Here is a 23,137-nt window from a genome sequence, read left to right as displayed (position 1 = left end):
ATACACGCAAACACACACAAACGCAAATTGATGGTAGTGCTAACGAGTTATTCTACTTTCTTGTATTTTTTATGCAGTTGGCGCTATAGTCATGCTGGGAACTCACAATGACAGCGCTGAAAAGTATGCAGCAGATTAAGAGTAATAAAGATTCAGATGCCTAAAAGTATGCCGCGCATATACAAAGCATTTAAAAATGCTGCATAAGTGAGCGCGCTGAAAATATTGACCAACCAAACGAGACTACGTCGAAAGAGAAGCACAAAAAGGGCGCCGAGTGCTATAAATATTTATTAAAACGCTAAAAAGGTTAATTACGAAATATAAAGAGGATAGAAAGAATAAGCGAGAAAGAAGGAATAAAGCGCAGTGAAGAAAAATTAGTTTTAATACAGCAGTTGTAACTGAAACTCAACTTGATTGGCTTCAAGGATATTGAGCAACAAGCACACAGGATTTAATAAAGCCAACTGATATACCTACACATAGGATTTAAAAAGGAATTACAAAGGAAGAAATAATTATAAAATAATTAAAACGGCACTACAAGCACCGCATACAACTACTGTTATGTCCATACAATGACCATAGCGGAAGCTTTAACTAAAAGCTGCTTTAGCGAGGCCAGTGCACAGCAAGTAAGCAAGCGAAATCAATATAAAGCACAAGACAAAGCAGTTTAAGAGACTCTAAGCTACGTGGTAGGTTCCTGAAACGAAACCGTGCAACTTTCGAGACGCAACTGAACACACTTTGTTGAAAAATTTGCAGTTCATAGCGTGTGCTTCCGTAAATTTCTGAAAATTGATTTTAAGTAAACCAAGATTACGTGACAAACATGGCGGAAGGCGATAATTACGATGATGAGGTAAATTATGAATCATAGAAAATTTAATATTGACTGAAAAAGTATATTGATGGAAAATAATCGAAGTTTATGATTTTATTGCTAATAAGTTGTGTACCTTTAGTTGAGTTTCTTTAAAAGACAGATTTGTGAACTTTTGTATAAGACTTAGTAGAAGGACCATGACCATTATTTCTGCATTAAATTGAAACTTATTATTCTCCTACAGAGTTAGAGTGATCCGATTTAAGTTAAGTATGCACCGGTTAGTTTGATAATGCTATTTTTAAAGAAATTCCAAAATCCCACTTTCATAATAACCTTCATCCTTATAGAGGAAAAACTGTTACACGATTTTCACATTGAGGCGCATTTTTTCACCAGCAAAATTATACTCTATATGCAAAAAGTTAGTAATTACTTGGCGGAAGACTCGTACTACAAGTTGGTTGTTTAAAAATATTAAAACGAAGCTCCCAGAACTTCTGGATTATCACAATTCCTCTCCTAAAGGTTAAAGCTGGTAGCTACAGAGCGACTACTTCCATCAATTCAATTGCTGGTAAAGAGTTTGCCTTAGAGAAACAGCTCATAGTAGATGATTCCCTGCTAGTCCAACCAAACACAAAGCAAAACCCTCCTGACTATCCAAGCTTGGCCAACGTTTGCGCCGTCTCACCATGTTACGACCACGACTGCTTTCGCTGACGTTGTGGCAATTTACACACTTTTCATCATCAGCTTTAGAAATAAATTCGATTTTGTAGTGATTTCTTTCATTATTGTATGCTGGTTTCAAGATAGACGAAGTTATCTACGGTTTCAAAGTTATGACTGTCAACAGTGATGTAGAAGCCAAGTTGCGAATACAACGACTGTTTATTTGATGACAGGAGATATTTCGTTGTGCCGAACACCAGCAGCTTCACACTCTCAATTAACTCTACAGCTCGTATTATTTTCTCCAGCAACAGATTGAAGAAATCACACGATAGAGAGTCTCCTTGTCTGAAAACTCACTTGGTATCGAAAGGCTCGGAGAGGTCCTTGCCGATCCTGACGGAGCTTTTGGTATTGCTCAGCGTTAGCTTTCAGACCTGAAGCCACGCTGATAAGGTCCAATTAGTTTGTTGACGTGGGCTTTAATCTTTCAGTCAATACGCCTGATAAAACTTTATATTCGATGTTGTGGAGATTGTGGAATCTTCTTTTTTGTGGATTGCGCAGAGCACATTTCAAGGCTTTCATCCTACCATATTCTACAAAAAGGCTGAATCATGCTCCTTATGAGTTCTTCGCCGTCTTCTTTGAATAGCTTAGCCGGATAGCCATTTTTTGTTCCTCAGATGGTAATTGCTAATGGAACGTCCGTTCCATCGTTATTGATTGGGGAATCGGGCTTACCATCTACTGATGTTATGCTTTTACTGCCATTCAGTAGGCTGGAAAAGTGTTCCCTATAATAATTTCACGCATCTCGCTTCTCTTTTCTACTGTCGGTATCTATCCTATTCAGCACGTGTTGTGGTCGATTGTAGCGTTGCAAAATGGGCAGTCTCTCCACCGCGACACGGCAGTAAAATATATGCAAAATAAATACTGGCATTGAATATGACAAAATCTTTCCTCACATTTGAATTTCTGTGAAGCTTAAAAGCCAGTGGGAAGTGACTTTAAAATCTAACCATACTACTGGTAGATATGACTTCGCAAACCTTAGCATGAAAAAAGCTTTTTAGAAGCTTTCATTGAAACGTCTTTACTGAAAGCTCCACAAAAGCTCTCATACGAGGTGAGCTAATATCCGTATCTGTTTGAGAAATTAACCTATTTTAATAACAATATTTTTCCAAGTTTCATTAAACCACATATAGACACCATACATTCTCTAAAAATCAAAACAATAGACTTCGATTTACAAACCATAATAGGAACGATTACAGAACTTTTCATATGATAAAATTCCAAAAAACTCTTATTAGAGACATGTGGTGACTGTTTCACTTTCGATTTTTAATAAAAATATTTTAAACTTTATAATCGCTTTAGAAAACATACTGAAGCTATTTAAATATTAATATGTAGTAGTGAAACTGACCCATTTCAAAAGATAATGTTTAATTATAATGCTCACTAAAGACAAAAAAGCGAAACAGAGTGACAAAGAAAAGCGAAAATACTTTCAAAACCACACATAAAAGTTCACAATTTTCCAGCTGTTATGCCCACAAATAACCGGCAAAGTTTTGCAAATCGATTCACTGATAAGTTGCGGCGGTTTTTGTATTCCTTTCATTCCACTTCTTCTTTGTCTGATTTGGCATTTCACGAATCATCAGACAGCCTACTTTCACCAGACGAATTTGCAGCTCTTTAACGAAATCAGCGAAGGAAAAGTTTGTGGCGCACGGCACAAGTTCCAAAGACGCATTACCAATGCAGAAGCAGCAACAAAAACAAACCGAAATACATTCGGCAATAAAAAAAGAAATCAATTGCATACACTGAAATGCTATTCAACTCAGCAGTCCATACATATAATAATACATACTTCAAGTATATAGAAGTTTGTTTGCTAACAAAATTTGGTGGTTTGGTAGGCGGACTCGCGGGCTACGCAGCAACGCCCACTAAATGCGAGTTGAAAATATAAACTTGCTGAGCACAAAATCTGTCTGAAAAGTGGAATTGGAGAAGAAAATAAAGAAAGAGTACGAAAAGGAAGACGGTCTGCATAACTTTTGTTTTCAAATTGAATACTTCGGGGGAATGCTAAATTTCTTTCAATGGCAGTTGTTGCTTTGGCTTAAAATAAGTTTTATCAGTGGATTTAACTTAGTTCTATGATTTTATTACATAAATTTAAGTGTAGATATAGCAAATATTATTTTTCAAAGAGAATAATAATATACAAGTATATATAATGATTTTCGTTATTTTAGTGGACAAAAGCTTTAAAATATCTAGAGAATCTTATCAAAATTGTGTGCCAAAAGTAAATCAAATCAGTTTTGCTCATTCCCAAACTTCAATGTTTAAAATATAAGGACTTTCAAACTTTTGATGGACTTTACTCGGTAAACTAGCTGATCAAATTAGAACCAGACTCACAACATTATCAAACACTTTTTTTTAAGTATTTTAATTCACATCATCATTATCGCCTTCAAAATAGATTACCGAGCTAACACTTTATGCAATTTTCCCTACACTTGTTATAAACCTATTTGTCTTCAACGAATTGTAGTCTTGTTCGATATTTGGCTCACTCTTTGAGCGCCATTCGCGAGATTGTTGTACAGTTTCGACATCATATTTACAAACGTCGCCAGTAACATTGCGTTTAATGAAAGTAAGTTTCTTAGCTACGTTGCCAAGTTTATCTTTTACGTCCTCTACTCTCTACGTTTTTGCAAAAAATCAAGTGTTATGGTACGAGTCTAGCAATGACACGCTTCTTACGCAGAACATTAACCAAAATGTACTGAGTCGATCCATAAGAGATGTTGAGATACTATGCCATCTGCCTGGCTCCAAAACGAATGTTTTCAAACACTTTTCTTTTTACTTTTTTTGACTGACGATATTATCGTCATTAACTCGAGAGAGGCCAGTTCATCACTGATTGACTCTAAACGTTATGAATTTGTCTAATAACGAGAGCTGGTTTTGTTTCTGGAATAAATCCGTAGATGCCCTCTCTTCGATAATATCATTGTCGTGTACGCGTTACTGATTCATAGGTAAAGAGATTATTGGTACCAACTGTAACATACACAACATATTTACTACTGTGATCAAATTTAAAGGTGAGTTTTTAATTTATACTTGGCGGGTTTTTCGAATCGGTAAATTTTTTTTCTGTAAGTTGATAGTACTATTAGTGACATCTGTGCTAAATTGAACGTCAAAACATTCATTAATATTTGAGATATCGTCGTTTTGTGAGGCTCTAAAAGTGAATTCTTCGATTTCACAATGTCTGAATTTATTGAAGAAGTGCAATAATGCAGCATCTCATACTGCATTGTTTATTCGTGATCTTTTCGCCACATTTTCAACTAATATCGTGTCGCAACCACCGCATTCGCCTGATTTATCTTCGTGAAACTTCTGGCTTTTCAGCAAATTCACATGACCACTCCGAGGACACCGACACCGTTTTAACTCAATTGAGGATATAGAAGCTGAATCGAAGTAGGATTAATGGCCATCACGACGGAGGATTTTTCCAAGTGCTATGATGACTGGAAAATTCGTTGGCATAAGTGTATTGCAGAGGAAGGGGACTACTTTGAAGATTATGAAATGGACAAAATTTACCTTTCAATTTGATCACAGCATTATAGTATCATATCTACCAGTGCTTCTTTCCCTTTCTACCATTTACTCGTATATACATACATTTTTTGAAGCTACAGGTATGAATACTTCTTTTGTATATTTTTTGAAAAAAATTTTGAAATTTTGTCTTTCTAGTTATAATTATCAAGAAATCAATACCTTTCAGGACGATACATTGCAAACCGTTTCTTAAATGTTTGAAGAAATTTTTTTTATAAAAAGTCCCCTAAATTCTGTTATCTTAAGTTTTGAATCAACATTGCTCGGCTTCTTTACCACTCGTGAGCAAAGATATATAAAAGCTGCTCATCCCAAAACATTTAATGACAAAAAATGTAAAGATAACGTTTTTTAAGCTTCAGCCAAAAAACAATATCATTGGCAATTTAGCCATAAAAACTAATTATGTGCAACAGCTTTATCTGGTTTTAAGATATTAGGTTCAGCCTCAGCAGAAAGAAAAATCAAAATTTCTGAAGATTAACTAATATTCAGAGTCAATGATGAGGAAAAGAGGACTATTAAATATAACGAAGTGTAGCGAAAATACCAGCCAAGTCATCAGGGAAACACTGCATTCATATGAGTATCATTTCAGCAAATTTCGTGCAGTACTTTTGCAAGAAGTGACACGCAATTTGCGCGCACAAATTCAATTAGCGACAGCTTGAATTAATTTGCCATAATATTGCGGCATTTCGTGCTTCAATTGAGAACTAATTAGGTGGAAGAAAAAAGGGGACAAACATGGGGAACAGAAGCGACAAGCGACAATAAATTACTGTCGACAAACCAGTCCCACAAGATCAAGACAGTACCACAATCTCTATAGGCTATAACTAATCGAAAAGACTCAAGTTCTTGCTTGGGAGCCTTCAAAAATAGCCTTCGGTGCAGCCGCAGTTAACGCGTTTCTTTCTTTTCAACTCTTTTCACCTTAATGTTTCATAAACTAATTTAAAATGCCTTCTTAATGCATTTAATCCACATCCTTTCAAAAATTCAAAAATTTTTCGCCTATTGTCTTCTACTCTTGATAAGCCACCTGCGTAGCGCAGCCAACCAAGCGCATGCGTTCACACAACTAACAAAATTTACTCATCTAGCAATTTCCATTGTTGAGAAACTTCTTGCAAATATCTGCGCTAGCTTTCGCATTTCCTTTTGTGCAAATATTCGCTATTCACTTAACACAGCCGCCACCACACACACGCTCCACCATCATCGGCAGGCAGGCGTGGCTCAAAACATTCGAGTTGAAAGGATCAACTTTTCATTCATTAGTAAGATTTTAATAAAATTAAGTGTTCGCGGGTGTTCGTCGGTACACATGGCGTTAGTGAACTTTGCATAGCGCCACACTACCAGCATCCTCATACCCGCCCCGTAGAACCGCAATTTCAGCTGCTCATGAGAAGTTCTGTGAATAGTTTTCTCAGCTGTTGCTGCTGCTACATTTCCATCATTATTCCACATTTTCATTTTCCACGTCAATGCTATTTGAATTTCTCCAGGTGGCAAGGCATAAAGAAGTATTATTTACTTAATGTTCATTAATTAATGCGCCATTCTGGCAAAGTTAATTGAAGTTATCTAAGTTTTTGTTCAGTTTACCTTTATGGATATAACCGTGGGCTTATTTTAACTTTTCATGTGAAATTGAATGGTACTTTCAACATTATTCAGCCAATTGGTAAGAGCAAAATAAAGTTCAATTAACTAAGTTGAGCTAAAATACGAGAAATGTGTGATTTAATTTAGTTTTAAGTTATGATAGTAAATACAAATTTAAGTAAAGTAACTTTAGTCAACATAAACGGCCTACTGAGTGTAATATTTGCAACACCTTTCTGTCTCAATGGGTCAACGGGTTTTTTGATAGCCGTGGAATCGTCCACAAAGAATTCGTTCCACCGGGGAAAACTGTGAATCAAGTCTACTATTACTAAGTACTCGAAAGATTGCGAAAACGAGTCAACAGGGTGCGCCCAGACATCGCTCGTAACTGGATCCTTCATTACGTCAACGCACCGTGCCACACCGCCCTCAGCGTGTCCCAGTATTTGGCCTCTAAGGGGATCGCCCTTATTCGCCCGACATGTCACCCCATGACTTTTTTTGTTTCCTAAAACAAAATCGGTGGTCAAAGGAACCCATTTTGAGTCGATTAAGGACATCCAGGCGGCCGTGACGAGGGTATTCGCGGACATCCCAGTCGAAGCGTTCCAGAAATGTTACGAAGCATGGAAAACGCGCTGGAATCGCTGTATAGCTGCCCAAGGGGACTACTTTGAGGGGATGGCAGAGTTGTAGAATAATTTTCAAATATACGGTTTTTATGGAATCAGTCTCATTACTTAATTGTCATACCTCGTACTCAGCCATAACCACGTAAGTGGTGCTACGCCAATAAAGAAAAAGAAGCGACTGTGAAATCAGCCAAGTCTCTTAAGGTTATATCACTATTAGCCTGGAAAAGATTCTAGATTATAGAACATAGTGATGTTCCAATTAGATACCGTTAAAAAGTTTGACAAGGTCTCTGAAGTTTCACATACTTGTATACAACTTTTGATTGAACTCTGATACTAACTTCATCAGAAATACAGGTTGGTTCAGAAAGAGCATAATTGAGTGAGTATATTGTAGGCTTAGTGGTTTCAGAATGAGCTTACTAAGGGATTAGGTGCGTAGTCAGACAACTATTCTACCTACTTACCTCACTTAAGTTTAGAAGAAGCGTCCGCTTTAAAAAAATATACATTTATGCAAACGAAACATTACTATACCGTTTTAAAAACAGAAAAAATCATCAAATGTTGTCTACTAAGACTAAAAACAACAACTGACATCTTTCTATACGTTTTTCAAAATATATTTTTATTTCAAAATACAAATTTCGCGCACAATTCACAATTCTCATATGACGCATATTCCCTCATGACAATGTGACACTTATAAAATGAAAAGTACGCACAAACCATATAACAAATACACCCGCGCACATATTCAGTTCCAATATGCATATACGCTGACTAAGATAGTAATACGAGTAAATGCAAAAAAGGTGTAGAATTTAGCATAGAAAAAAATTGAAGGTCACGAGTGGAAAGTGCCGTGCCCGTAAATGATACAGCGCGTGGCAATGTGAATACAATTGGTTGCCACAGCGATGACAGCTCAAGTGCGAACTGTCATTGCATTTCAAATCGATGCTTTGACGCCGAGCGCACTTGACAAGCTAAACGAACGAACTAGCGCATGTGACAACAGAATTTGTTTGTAGTAGTAGTATTAGAAAAACTATTAATGAAGAGTGGTGTATGGGTTTATGGTGTATGGTGTGTGTATAGTTTTAATCATAACGGGTTCTTGACGTGGATACTCAGCGAGAAATGAAAGGATTATCAAACATCTGCTCTAAACGTCAGAAAACCGAAGGAGCAAGCCTTGATTTCATCTGGCCTCATGCAGTGATGTTACACTGCGGTAGTCAAGCCAATCTTACTTTAAGGTGCTCTGGTGTGGTGGAACGCTAAGAGCAAAATTCCATACAGGAAACGGGTACAGCGACTCGCTATTTTCTGCATAACGGGAGCGCTAAAAACCACTCCAACCGCGGAAATAGAAAGGTTACTCAACCTACCCTTAAGCGGCATTGCAGTAAAAAGCTCTGCGGCAAAGTCAGCTGCAGGATTGGTGCCATTAGGAGAGTTCTCTAATAGAACTTTCGGGCACGCCTCAATAATTGGAGGACTGGTGGGAAAACTAAGCCACATAGCCATATGTTTTATTTGGATGAAAAGATTCCAAGTCATAGTAAAGGAAGATCCATAGCGCAGAAGTCTGTGACACACCAGCGGAACTTACAACATCTACAGAGAAGAATCCGAAATGGCCAATGAAATGGGAGTCGGAATCTGTTGCTCGAAGATGAACCTCATATGACTCTTCAAACTTCCGGACCACTGCAGTATCCAGACTGAAGTATTCACAGTTGGGAAAGTGGCCGAGATAGTCGATATAACAACAGAGGAAATAACATGAAAAGAATAAATATACACGTCGATAGCTAAGCAAAAAAAAGGAAACAAATTCACAAAGAAGCAGAGAAGACGTAGATGTAGCGGCTGTCGAAAAACGCCAGCATATACATATACTGGATTCCAGATTCCGGGAAACGAAGCAGCTGATGAGATTACCAAAAGTGCCATCCGCCTGGCTACCGAACAAGTACAGGAAATACGGAAGTCACTAATTACGTTATAGAACGAAATTTACGAAAATGATGACAGCTGGAAGAGAGCGAGATGAAATGCCTTAATTACATATGTATATGCATCATAGCCAAGATCATGTGCAAAAGACCCTTAGAAAAACTCGCTTGCTTCTTACTCACACGGTCTCGAAAGCACTGCCAGATGGCTGTTGGCCTCTTGACAGGTCACAACCTATTGGCATCACATGCGAGCTGGATGGGCATAAATGATAACGATACATGCAGAAAGTGCAGAGAAGTTAAGATGGGAGAAACGCTGGAACAGCTCCTATGCCTTTGTCTACCACTATCTAGAACCCGACACAAGTATCTAGAAACTTCGGAGTTCAAAGGACTGGACGTAGTATCAAACTAAAATATCAAGCTCTTAAAGGACATTGACGTCCTGTGTGACGAGTTCTTCACCTCAAATTAAACTGAACATCCATCTCGCATTACAAAGGATCTGTTACTGACTATTTATGGCGTGGTAGCTAGCCGGTATAACCTCACCTAACCTGATAGACCGGAATAGATTCTACCCATTAATAATTATTCACTCGAAATATTGATTACTTCTAAACAAAATTTATCTTGATTTCAATCGACTTTCCAAATAGTTTTAAAGAATGATTGCTATACTCAACGCCCTGTCTTTTGGCGCGCTGCCATTTCAATATCGCCAACGTTTCAATGTTCCCTAACCACTTCATGAGATAAAAGTTGATTGTTTTTGTTTTCTGTTAGCTAAAACCACAAAAGAGTAATGTCAACAGTATCCTTTACTGTTTTATTTACTTCTCCTAGCTCACTTGTTAGTTTCAGCCAGCTCAACTGATACTTCCGCCACAAGATGATAAGTGTCCCACTAGATACCCCCACCGTCCTCCCAGCGACAATGCGCATAGAAACTGCAAACTGAAACGCAGTAATGATCCCTACGCAGCCGTCGGTGCGAGCAAACAGCAGTGCGAGTGAAAAACAAAAGGAAAATCGCATAACAACAAAACCACGCGAGCTGAGACCTTAAGTGCAGAGTTGTATTTGCTTGCAATGGTATAACAAGTGATACCGTTAACGAGGTACGAGTGTACCGACTCTTTGTCTTTGTTTGCGCAATTCTCAGTATCCTTAGTCTTCTCAAGTTGTTGTCATTGCATTGTTGGTGGTAGTAATCTTATCGGCGCTTGGTGCTTGTCGCTCGTGTTCGGTGTCAGTTGTCGTTACATAAATGGTTTAAGTGAAACAATTAAGCCACAAAATAAATTACAGCGAATTCTGCTCAGCGCCCTCCACCAGGAGGCGGACACATGCCTCATGAAATCGGCTTCAAGCGCTTTTGGTGTGCTGAAGTGTGAGAAGGTCATTTGTTAATGGATTTCGGTGTGCCAATTCGGTGAAATTGATGATTTTCGATGACCTTTATTGATAGCGATTCAATGCGACTTAGTTGTGTGAACAAGAGCAGCAATAGGAAATAAAGATAGTGAGTGAGAGAATGGAATTGGCGTCGAGTTTTAATAAATATTTACTGAATTTCTTTGGGCTTTTCATTGGAATCAAGAAACTAAAGGAAATCAATTTAAATAATGAAGACTTTATGTTATTGAACACACTTTTCAACTATGTATAATTAAAATATTTTAATTTAATTTCCAAGAAATGGCGACAGTTCTGGTTTCTTTATTTACAATAGTGTAAAACAGTATTTCGAGCTTTCATAAAATTTAAGCAAAATTTTTAAAAAATTTTATAAATAAACGTAAAATATTTCTTTCGCCGATATACCATTGTTATAGTACTATAGTATCGACTTATCGATATTTTTCCGATAAAAACTTATCGTTATTTATAATTTGAAAATTTCTTTATTTGCGATAATGTTAAATCATCAAATTATCGATACTTTTTCGATATGAACTTATCGATAGTGTTACATTTTTTTAAATGCAATAAAAAATTTGTTATGCAATTAAATGCTATTGTAGGCGATATATCATTGTTAAAATACTATTGTACAAACTTATCGATATTTTTTCGATAAAAAATTATCGATATTTACAATATGAAAATTATTTTATTTACGATAATTTTAAATCATCAAATTTTCGATATTTTTTCGATATGAATTTATCGATAGTGTTACATTTTTTTAAATGCAATAAAAAATTTTTTATGCAATTAAATGCTATTGTAGGCGACTGATCGATATTTTATGGATACCAAGTTATCGATAATTATTACATTGCAATTTTTTGTTATTTACGACGATACTACAGTATCGACTTATAGATATTTCTTCGATAACAAATTATCGATATTTATCATAAATAAATTTTTGATTTTTACGATAATAATATATCATAGAATTATCGATATTTGATCGACAAGAAGTAATCTTTATTGTTATATTTTCTTTGAAATACATTAAAAATTTCTTATGCAATTAAATGATATTTCTGGCGACTCATCGATATCATATCGATAGTGATAACATAAATAACCTTAGGATATTTCTTTTATCAGTAAATCCTGTTATTTTAAGCCTAATTTTTGAATTATTATGTTGTTTGCGTTAACACTGAAGTATCGACCAGCTGATATTTTTTCGATAACAAATTATCGATAATTTTTACAGTGTAATTTTTGTTATTTACGATAACACTACAACATCAAACTATCGATATTTTTCCGATAACATATTATCGATAATTATTACATTGTTACTTTTATAATTTACGATAATAATATATATCGTATTGACTTTTCGACTTTGACTTTTTCTTTGCGTTTATATTTTTTAATTGATCAATGTTTTTATCCATGAAATCGGAACGAAATTAAATCGACAAATGATTTTATTCTACAGCAATAGAAAAATGTTGGAAAATTACAAAATTGGTATTAAAATAATAACATACAATGGTAACGCAACTTTTTTTTTATTTTTTAAGAGATTATTTCAAACGTAGTGACTTTTATGCATTTATTGAAAAGTATGCTGTAGTCATAATTATTCGATTATGAGCACTAACAAAGCTTTTTATAATGTTTTCAATTAAATTTTTAAAAATATGACCAAATAAATCGAAACTTATCGAAAAATTTATTGATATGTTATCGATAACCAATACACGAAATATATACAATAAATACAAATTTTATTTCAATAAAACTTGAAAGGAACAGTAAAATCGAAATTTATCCGAAAAAGTATCGATATATTATCGATAACTGTAATCATATTTACTATTTTTAAAAATTCCTAAAATAATAATTATTAGCTAAAACGTAAATTAAGATGTGGTTTATTAAATTTTGAATTAATTTTAAAGCTAATTTTAATATATGTAATAGTTCATAATGTGGCTCTATGTAATTAAGAGTCAGTATTATTAGAGGTTAACTTAATTAACTCAGTTCACATTATCTAGTAATAAATCAGAATATACAAATATAAAAAAAACTATTTTTAAGTCCAGAACTTTAAGTTTCGTAACGAACCTGAAAAAAACAAACTTCAAAATCGATAACTTTTTATTAAAAGTTTAATTTTATCGATATGTGGGACTTACAGCTATTATTTTATATATTTGTTTTGAAATATTTCTAGCGATCATTTCAATGATTCAGTAGATTTTATACATATTTAACTCTTTTCTATCGATAACACTGCCAAAATAACCGATTCACATCTCAAATGATTTCCAAGCCTTAAATCTGTTTAAGTCAATTAAATAAATATTTTGATGATTTTAAGTGATGATTTAAGTCAATTAAATGAATAATTTTCAACCACAGACCAATTTCATATGACCCATATTGAACTGGTTCGGAACTAGTCCTACATGAACTAGTTCCCCTAAGGCGAAATAATACCGACCGACTGCAGGCGTTTAGTAAAATCCTTTATTTTCGAATTTATGCATCAACATTGTTTTGTAAACACGCATACATACCTACATCTCTTTACATACAATATTTACGGACACACAGCTTAATTCCACCTGAATTGCAAAAGTTTTACATTTCATAAATGCAAGCACTGCTGTTGCCTGTTGTAGTGGAAATTTCTAAGCAATTAATTTTGCAACATACAATTTAAATGGCAACAACAACTGTAAAACAATAATCTGTATAGTGTTGACACAAACTAGAAAAAAAATATTATTTAGTTGATAATCGCCGGAGAAATGAATTGAAAGTGCAGGTTATGGTGTGTGTTAAGGATTTTTGTGGGGATGAAGAGTTAGTTACTTTCTGAATTAAGATTTTAAGCAATGTCAGAGAGACGAAAATTTATTTATTATTTTTGCAATTTTCGGTCAATTTATTTTGAATGTCCAATAGTTTTTCTAATAAATTTTTGATTACAGAAAAATACTCAAATGAAATAAATTTTAGTTAGGAGAAAAATAGTAAATAATCCGCTTTAAAATAAATATCATAAACTGTCAAAAAATAAATGAAAAATATGATATTAAAAATACGAAGCCATTTTTGTAAATTTTTTCCGATAAAATACAATCACTGATTTCGACTACCAGCAACCACACAAATCCATAAAACACCCTTATACCCTCAAATATTTCGTAACTTTTCACTTAACTTGCTACTTACTACGTCCAAGAGTCACTTCATTGCTTCTCTTCATTTCTTTTCTCAAATTTTGCTCACCTTGCGTTCATAAAATATGCAATTAAATTAAGCACACATACTTTTAGGCGCTTTGTGTATTAAATATTTAATGCGCCAATGCAGTGAGTTGGAAATTTAATATGTAGCTGCGGGCGCAAAGAAATTCAGAAATATTGGAAATATTTACCAGCTGCGCCATCTGAGCTTGAACTTAACATTGCAAAAATATATGAAGAGAGTATACTCCAGAAGACTCTCCTGTATGTACACATACACTGCCACACATGCTTTCCATAAAAGTAAGTTAACTTAATTTGCAGGCGATTTAGTCTCGTTTTCACTTTGGCTGGCGTGCAGACACTAGGCTAATTGAATAGCAATTTTTTTACTGAGTTTCTTTTTTTCATGTCTGCTTTTAGGGGCGCTAAGAAATGTGAAATTTAGGAACACACTGGTATTTAGGGTATAAAACCATCACTTTTTTGCATAAGAAAGCTGTGTGCAATGGCCTATTGGAGCAGTTGTTTGGGCATCCTAGGCAACGCAATCTACGCCAGGCCTTCAACTATCGAAGCTGCAAAGGTTCGCCTGTGTCTGCGCTTTAGGGCTAATGCGGACTTGGCCAATTGCAGCACTATCTATACCAATGGGACGATTTCCGAGTATCTTTCAAGCAGAAGTCTTTTCTATAAGTCAGCTATACTTAGCGATAGTCAAGTGGCACTAAAGGCGATCCACCGTATTAAGTCATATCGCTTTTAATGGAGGAGTGTATAGGAAGGCTGAAGGAAGGTTACTTCTTTGAGGTTACAACCTTGCAAGGTTTAAGGAAATTATCAACCTCCCCCAAGACAAATTCAGTCTCCTTGTCGCGCTCTATATAGGGCACTGCAGGCTCAGTAAGCACTTGTCTAACATGGGTATAGCCTCTTGCGAAAACTGCCGGTTTTGCGACATGGAATAGGATACTCCAGAACACTTGATTTGGATTGCCCAACAATTTGCAGAAGCACGCTCAAGGCCCTACGTTCTATCTACGTGGGCAGGGATCACACCATCTCAGTCAAGCCCAGCAAGCTCTTGATATTTTTCAGGATGCTAGATTCCCTTTGATATAAGGGAGAGCACAGTACATCATAGGTCCCAGTGCAAAGCTTCAATTTTCCTATCTATCGATCAATCTATCCCACCTGTTGATCGATGGATATGGCATATGTCAACCAGATGGTAGAAAACTGTTATATTAACCAGTTACAGCTTAGAAGCTGTTCATATACGGCTTGAAAAGTATACTCCGGCATAAGCCAGTTTGAAATCGCAGGAAAATAGCTGGTAAAAAATATTTTGAATTTAATTTTACGTTGCTCTGAATATACTAAATTGACAAAAAAAAAAAACCATAAATTCGTGAAATTTTCGGAAAAATATTTTTTTTTTGTTCCTACTGATATCGATAGTAAATACCTTCGAACATAATATACTGAAATTTAAGATGAATATTCCAAAAATTCCTCGGTGGCATACATTTAATCCGATCACAAGAAGTAAAGGCTTCTTTTCAGCGCTGGTGGAGTTCGCGTGTAATTCGAAAAGTATTAAATCGCCTTTTATAGACTGATACACTAGGTCTTCTTTTTACACAGATTCCCCAAAACAAAAAATATTCAAAACCTAAATTCATAAAAGTCTATCGATAACACCCAGTTACATACAAATTCAAAAAATTGTTAGAAATTTAATGAATAAATCGAAATATAGTATATTTAAGAAAATAACAGAACGATAGTGTGCTTTTAGGCGCACACATTTGTTAGAGCTCAGCAGTTATACCTGCTACCTTTTCTCTATTTGCTAACACATTTTCTGATTGCTGCTCTGTTGTTGTTGCTTTTATTACAACTGTTGTTGATATTACTGTTGTTGTTATTATTTTTGCTGATGTTGAAGCTTTTTTGCTGCCACCAGCAGCAAGCAAGTAGGCGTTATAATAACATTGGCATAATGGTGGCCAAAATAATGGCCACAAATGTTGCCAAAATGAAGCAAATAAATACGAAAGCAGCTACAAATATATACGCACACACACACAAATACCCGCCATACAAAGCGGGTTCACAAAAATCGACAAAGCGCCACACGAAGCGGCGGCATGCAAGAAATTGGCATGAATTAGGAGAAAATGAGAAACCTTTAAAAAAGGTAAAATATGCCCAAAACCACAAATACGCAGGCATACAAACACACTTACTTATAGAAAGTGAATGCGTATTTATGTATGTGTGAAAGAAGGTCGTGCGCGCATGAAAAATTACACATTTGCCACGCGCCGCAACCTCTTGTTGCACAGGCCAATGTGGCAAGTTAGAGAATAATAATGTGCACAGCAAAAACAACAAAAAGTGGAAAAATGGGACTTCAATGTTGAGAAAATATTTGCAAATAAAATAAATGCTTAGCTGAGTGAAAGTTTAATGTGCGTGTACTTCAAACCTTTATTGGGTTTCCATTTGTTTGATGGCGATCGTCTATAGGGAGTTGTCTGTCGACCGAAACGCTTTGACGTCAATTCGACGGAGGTAGCTGAAATTACTTTCTATTTTTGGTATGTTGGCGATCTGCTCTTTAGTTTCAGTCACGAAATTTTATCTAGATTATTGTCGTATGTAGTGTTCAGGTTGACATTTATCTGAAACTAACCGATCATAATCAAGATTGGCCCTCCGACATAAGAAAACTACCTGACCTTATCGACTTTTTCATGACTCGACATATATCTAAGACCTTCATTACCATGGAAAATGGATTGGACTTAAATTCGGACCACTCGCCAGTACGAGGTTTGACAATTAAGTAATGAGACTGACTTTATTGCCGCGCTGTGACCTTGAAATATGTACCATCGCTGTAGCTTGTTTAGTTCGCCTGCTGCGTCAAGTTGAGTAGACGTGTGTTTGTAGTGCTCGTCACGAAAATGGAAAAACAAAATCAAGAACAACGCGTCGCGATTAAATTTTTCGCCAGATTGGGCGAAACAGCTTGGGAAACGTACGCTAAAATTGTAAGAGTGTATGGTGATAGTGCTCTTAGACCCGGAAACCAAACGCCAAAGCTCACAATGGTATTCTCCGCGAACGATGATTATTGCCTTTTTTGATAGCCGTGGAATCGTCACCAAAGAATTCGTTCCATCGGGAAAAACTGTGAATCAAGTATACTATTACCAAATACTCGAAAGATTGCGAAAACGAGTCAACAGGGTGCGTCCAGACATCGCTCGTAACTGGATCCTTCATCACGACAACGCGCCGTGCCACACCGACCACAGCATGTCCCAGTATTTGACCTCTGAAGGGATCGCCGTGTTGCAACAGCCGCCTTATTCGCCCGACATGTCACCCTGTGACTTTTTTTGTTTCCTAAAACAAAATCGGTGGTCAAAGGAACCTATATATCACAGGCGGCCGTGACGAGGGTACTCGCGGACATCCCAGTCGAAGCGTTCCAGAAATGTTACGAAGCATGGAAAACGCGCTGGAATCGCTGTATAGCTGCTCAAGGGGACTACTTTGAATGGGGTCGCAGAGTTGTAGAATAATTTTCAAATATACGGTTTTTATGGAATCAGTCTCATTACTTAATTGTCATACTTCGTATATCGAAGTGGCCATTTAAAAAAATCGATACCGCCTTATCTTTCTAATATAATTGGGAGTATTACAAAGTTATACTCAACAAAATTAATGATTTTAAAGTAAATATATTAACTCAAGATATTTTAGAAGATGTCGCCCATTTATGAAAACTTTACAAGAATCGGCTTGGAAAAGTGCTTCTGTTTCGAAACAAAAAAACTTGTATACTAAATATCCATCAGACATTTGAGATATCCTTCAAAAAAGAGAAAATTACCTAAAAAGTTGTAAGTTACGCGATTTCCTCAACATAAAATAGAACTAAGCACCTTAAGTAAGCTTCTCAGCATCAAAATTAAGTAATTTACAAATCTAAATATTACCAACTAACGGGTGATTTTTTTGAGGTTAGGATTTTCATGCATTAGTATTTGACAGATCACGTGGGATTTCAGACATGGTGTCAAAGAGAAAGATGCTCAGTATGCTTTGACATTTCATCATGAATAGACTTACTAACGAGCAACGCTTGCAAATCATTGAATTTTATTACCAAAATCAGTGTTCGGTTCGAAATGTTAAATCCGCTTTTTTATCGACAAATTTTGTTCAGCGATGAGGCTCATTTCTGGTTGAATGGCTACGTAAATAAGCAAAATTGCCGCATTTGGGGTGAAGAGCAACCAGAAGCCGTTCAAGAACTGCCCATGCATCCCGAAAAATGCACTGTTTGGTGTGGTTTGTACGCTGGTGGAATCATTGGACCGTATTTTTTCAAAGATGCTGTTGGACGCAACGTTACGGTGAATGGCGATCGCTATCGTTCGATGCTAACAAACTTTTTGTTGCCAAAAATGGAAGAACTGAACTTGGTTGACATGTGGTTTCAACAAGATGGCGCTACATGCCACACAGCTCGCGATTCTATGGCCATTTTGAGGGAAAACTTCGGACAACAATTCATCTCAAGAAATGGACCCGTAAGTTGGCCACCAAGATCATGCGATTTAACGCCTTTAGACTATTTTTTGTGGGGCTACGTCAAGTCTAAAGTCTACAGAAATAAGCCAGCAACTATTCCAGCTTTGGAAGACAACATTTCCGAAGAAATTCGGGCTATTCCGGCCGAAATGCTCGAAAAAGTTGCCCAAAATTGGACTTTCCGAATGGACCACCTAAGACGCAGCCGCGGTCAACATTTAAATGAAATTATCTTCAAAAAGTAAATGTCATGAACCAATCTAACGTTTCAAATAAAGAATTTTCATTGTCATGAAAAGTATCTGAAACCGAAAATATAACTGGAAAATCGAGATAAAAATTATTATGCCACTTTCTGTTTTTAATCATATGACTTTAATATCACGCCTTTTTATAGGCCAAAGGAATGTAAATAAATAATATGAAAATACATAAGCTTCAAAAATTCTTCAGCTAATTTTTTCATAAGCTAGGTGAGAATTACATATTTTTACCGTTTTCGCAGTGAAATATTAAACAAAATTCGTGGGAACCAAAAATGTATGCTCAGCAAAAAAGGCACATAACTTATATGGTTTTTGAAAAGATATTGTGTAGCAGACTAGTGCTCCGTGGGCATATCTGAACTTGTGAAACGGAAAACAGTAGATGCTATTATTATATTATTATATGCTATTATATATTTATAAAAATTATAAAATATATAAAAAATATTGAAAATAAATAGGGATCAGAATAATTTAAATATTAAAATAATTAAAGCACTAACTACTTTAGTATTTAATCAAACACTTTAAAACTGTATTTATCTTCCTTGCAGTTGGTGTCCAGCAACCCAAATCAACGCAATTGGCGAGGCATTTTCATCGCTTTATTGGTTATAATAATTGTACTCGCGCTAATTGTTACCTCCGTGGTGAGTCTGACTGACATGCAAATATATTATAGTGTATAACTGTAAAGAAATCGAAAGTGTTGTAAATTTATTCCAAAAAATTTAGAAATGCATGTGTAAATAAATTTAAAGTTTTTTTATGTGTGAGTGTTTGTAAAAGGGTTGAAATATATTAAGAAATGTGTGTTGTAATGCCCACGGAGACTTGTAAAAAATTAAAATAAAAAATTTTACCCATTTTTCATTATTCATGATATTTTATAAATAAATATTTTGCTATATTATTATTATAATTATTTTATTTTTGCAAATATGCTTTGTGTAAATAGTTTGTTGCACTTTTTTCGCTGAATTATGACCTTGTGAAAAAGTAATCCTCATATTAGGGTGTGTCGCATTTTTCGAAGACATGAATATTATTAAATATACCATATATATATATATATACCAGATTGTTGTGTCAGTTCAGAAAATAGTCAAAACTAGTTCTGAACATTTGAAAAAAAAATTATTGAAATAACGGGTCAAATTTTTATATCAAAAAAAATTTCAAAAATTATTACTCAAATTTGCATAAAATAATATCGTATTTTTTTTAAGTTTTCTATTTAACCAGACACTTTTTTGCTTAAAGATAAAAATCAAATTACAAAAATAAATTTAAAAAAAATCGGTAAAAAGAGCCACCCTAAAGTAAAGTAATTTGCATTTATTAAAAATTTTTGTGTTTTAGTCTTAATCTGAACATTACAAAACCACGTTTTTTACTTAAAAATAAAAAAAATTACAAAAAAAAAAAAAATTCAAAAAAGAAATCTCTAAAATGAGCCACCCTAAAGTAAATTAATTCACATAAGTTAAAAATTGTTATTTTGTAACTTTGACAAAACTCATTCATACTTTTTAAAACTTAAACTAAAATTTGCAAAAAATAAAAATTCAAAAATTTGTAAAATGAGCCACCCTAAAGTAAATTAATTCGCATATATTAAAAATTATTGTTTTGTAAGTTTATCAAAACTCATTCAGACCTAAAATAAAATTTTCAAAAATTAAAAATACAAAAATCTGTAATATGAACCACCCTAATATGTGGAATTTATATGTATATCTTCATCTGTATATATGCGCCAACCTCATACAAGCATGTCATTTGCCCAACATTCCAACTAGTCTAACTTTTCAACAGCTTTTTATAATGTGCTGCATACTTTTCGGCTACTAAACCATATTTTCACCACTTCTCATCCCATGTAGCAATATGTATGTGTATATGTTCACAGTGCTTCATGCATTCTTGTATCTAAATGTGTATATAGTAGCATATGTTTTTTTCTTGCAATTGCTGTGTCATCCCGCAAATTTTTGTGTAAATTTTATGTCATATATTTTTCCCATTTTTCCGATTTTTTTATTTTTATTGTGTCTCGTGGTGGTCGTGTGTCCCCCCCGGTTTTTTGTGCTTTTTTCTTTCTCTTTGTCTGGTTTTCTTTATAGAAAACAACATATAAAATTTCTGCATTTATCAAAAAAGGTACTTCTCACACCACCCGATGAGGGGCCGCGCGTCAAAGGCCAGCGCATCAAACTGCAAGACATCGTGGATGGACTCTTTATGCCGCAGCGCGCCAACGGTACTTGGATAAATGGTGAGTGTGTGTAAGAGTAGTAGCAGTTCGTTACGAAATGATTGCTTATGCGCGTGAATTTAAACTCGTGAAATATTGAGCGCCAATCGATGATGTGCGATATTTATGTTAGGAAATATCCTTACTTTTTACTTAGTTTAAAGGATTGAAATTCTATGCAGAAGTACGAAAATATACCACAAAACTTTTAAGTTCAACAAATATGAAAATATTCATTTACTCAAGCTTAGTTCAGTATAGAATACGATATTGAATATCTAGAGCTTTTACTACTTTGTCCTATTTATAAATGATCATTTTTTAAAGTTATTTTAATATTTTCAAATGCTTGTTTCTACTTTGAAACAATGTTCAATGTTTATTGTAATATTTTTATGAAATTATCTTTTTTTTCGAGCATTATCATCGTGTAAAGTCCATGAATTCTTCTTCCACAATTCCGGCTGTTTTCGACGGAAGTTCTCACGCAAACGCCTCAATACGGCAAAGTAGAACTCTATTGACTGTCTTTCCCTGCGGAACAAATTCATGATGCATCAAACCCCGAATATCGAAAAAAACAATGAGCATAATCTTGATTTTTGAGAAGCATGGTGTAGTTCTTTTTGTTTCGACTCGTTTTTTTCCCTCCATTCCGATGATTGGTGACTTGTTTGCAAGTCAAACTCATAAACCCATGTCTCATCGGCCGCTATAATGCTCTCCATGAAAGCGGGATCAAATGATCAAGCATGCCCAAAGAGACCTGTTTACGCTAATACTTTTGAAAATCAGTTTTATAGGGACGAAATGAGCAAGAAGGCGTTTCATACTTTAAATATCCATCAAAATCATTCAAAGCGACTCGCGAGAAATGTCGAGCTCTTTTGCTATCTCCCTAACATTTGCCTGACGATTTTCAAGCACAATATCCTTCATTTTTTTATATTTTTATCAGTTGACGAGGTCGAAGGTTGTCCAGAACGAGGGATGTCTTCAACGATCTCTCGACTATCTTTGAAGGCTTTGTACGACTCGATAGGATGTGTTTTCTGTGTTCAAAATTTTTATCCGTTGTAAAAATCGCAACGCACTTCAGTAGTGCCATCTTAAGCAGCTGCTGTAAACAAACTAGTTGACAGACTACGCTCATATTTGGCATAGTAATTAAGGACAGAGAGTATTTCATAAATATTCAGCTAGTGACACTTACTTCTATTAAGCTTTTGCAGTATTGATTGTTTTGATTTTAAATTAACTGGAAATTATGAAATCACTGAGGATAGAATGAGTATTGATATACGAAGTAGGCATGGTATTTAGCCCATTTTCACAATGAAACATAACTCAACTTGTCAACTGTCCAATTTTCTCAATGACCCCAAAGCAAACACTTTCGTACAATATCTTATGTTATTTATTATATCTTTTTAATTAACATCAGTTTGCGAAAGATTTTCAAAACAAAATTCAAAATAATATATTGAAGATTATTGATCTTTATCTGATCTATTGAAAATATTAGTTACATTAAAATATACACATTAATTTATAATCTATGTCCAAAGATATTTTTTTTTAATTAATTTATCTTTTTCGTCCCTTTTCACCATTACAGGCGAGGAATTTCTTTATCAAGATCACTGGGGAAGAATCGTGCTGTTAAATGCATCTAATCTAAATGAGCGAGTGCTCATGTCAAATGTGACATATGTAAGTATGAAAGTGTGAAAATTCACTCGTAAATATTATACAAAATTAAATTATGAAAATTAGATTATGAATATAATTAAAAGTATTAAGTAGTAAGATCTCAAATTATCTATTTTTTTGTTTCAGCTAATATGCTCTCAGTACGATTTTATGAAAAATCACCGATTTTCACGATTTTTTTTAATGTTGAAATTAACGAAT

At 34.9% G+C, this 23,137-nt stretch overlaps 1 protein-coding gene across 4 annotated transcripts in view; it reads left to right on the top strand.

Annotated features, from left to right (window-relative positions):
* LOC105223495 (inactive dipeptidyl peptidase 10) overlaps positions 1–23,137 on the top strand; it is a 94,798-nt gene that overhangs the window by 45,702 nt on the left and 25,959 nt on the right. For 3 of the 4 annotated variants that reach the window (XR_007421203.1, XR_007421204.1, XM_049446228.1), the window contains exons 3-6: positions 78–868; positions 19,521–19,616; positions 21,130–21,244; positions 22,842–22,936. Coding sequence is in view for 1 of the 4 variants with exons in the window: in XM_049446228.1 (XP_049302185.1) it covers positions 839–868; positions 19,521–19,616; positions 21,130–21,244; positions 22,842–22,936 (336 nt within the window). In the remaining 3 variants the exon portion in view is untranslated. The remainder of the gene's footprint in view (positions 1–77; positions 869–19,520; positions 19,617–21,129; positions 21,245–22,841; positions 22,937–23,137) is intronic. The other variant, XR_007421205.1, reaches the window with a different exon arrangement.

The sequence above is a fragment of the Bactrocera dorsalis genome, chromosome 1 (assembly GCF_023373825.1).
Source record: "Bactrocera dorsalis isolate Fly_Bdor chromosome 1, ASM2337382v1, whole genome shotgun sequence".
NCBI lineage: Eukaryota > Metazoa > Arthropoda > Insecta > Diptera > Tephritidae > Bactrocera > Bactrocera dorsalis.
This window is presented reverse-complemented; position numbering and strand designations above follow the sequence as displayed.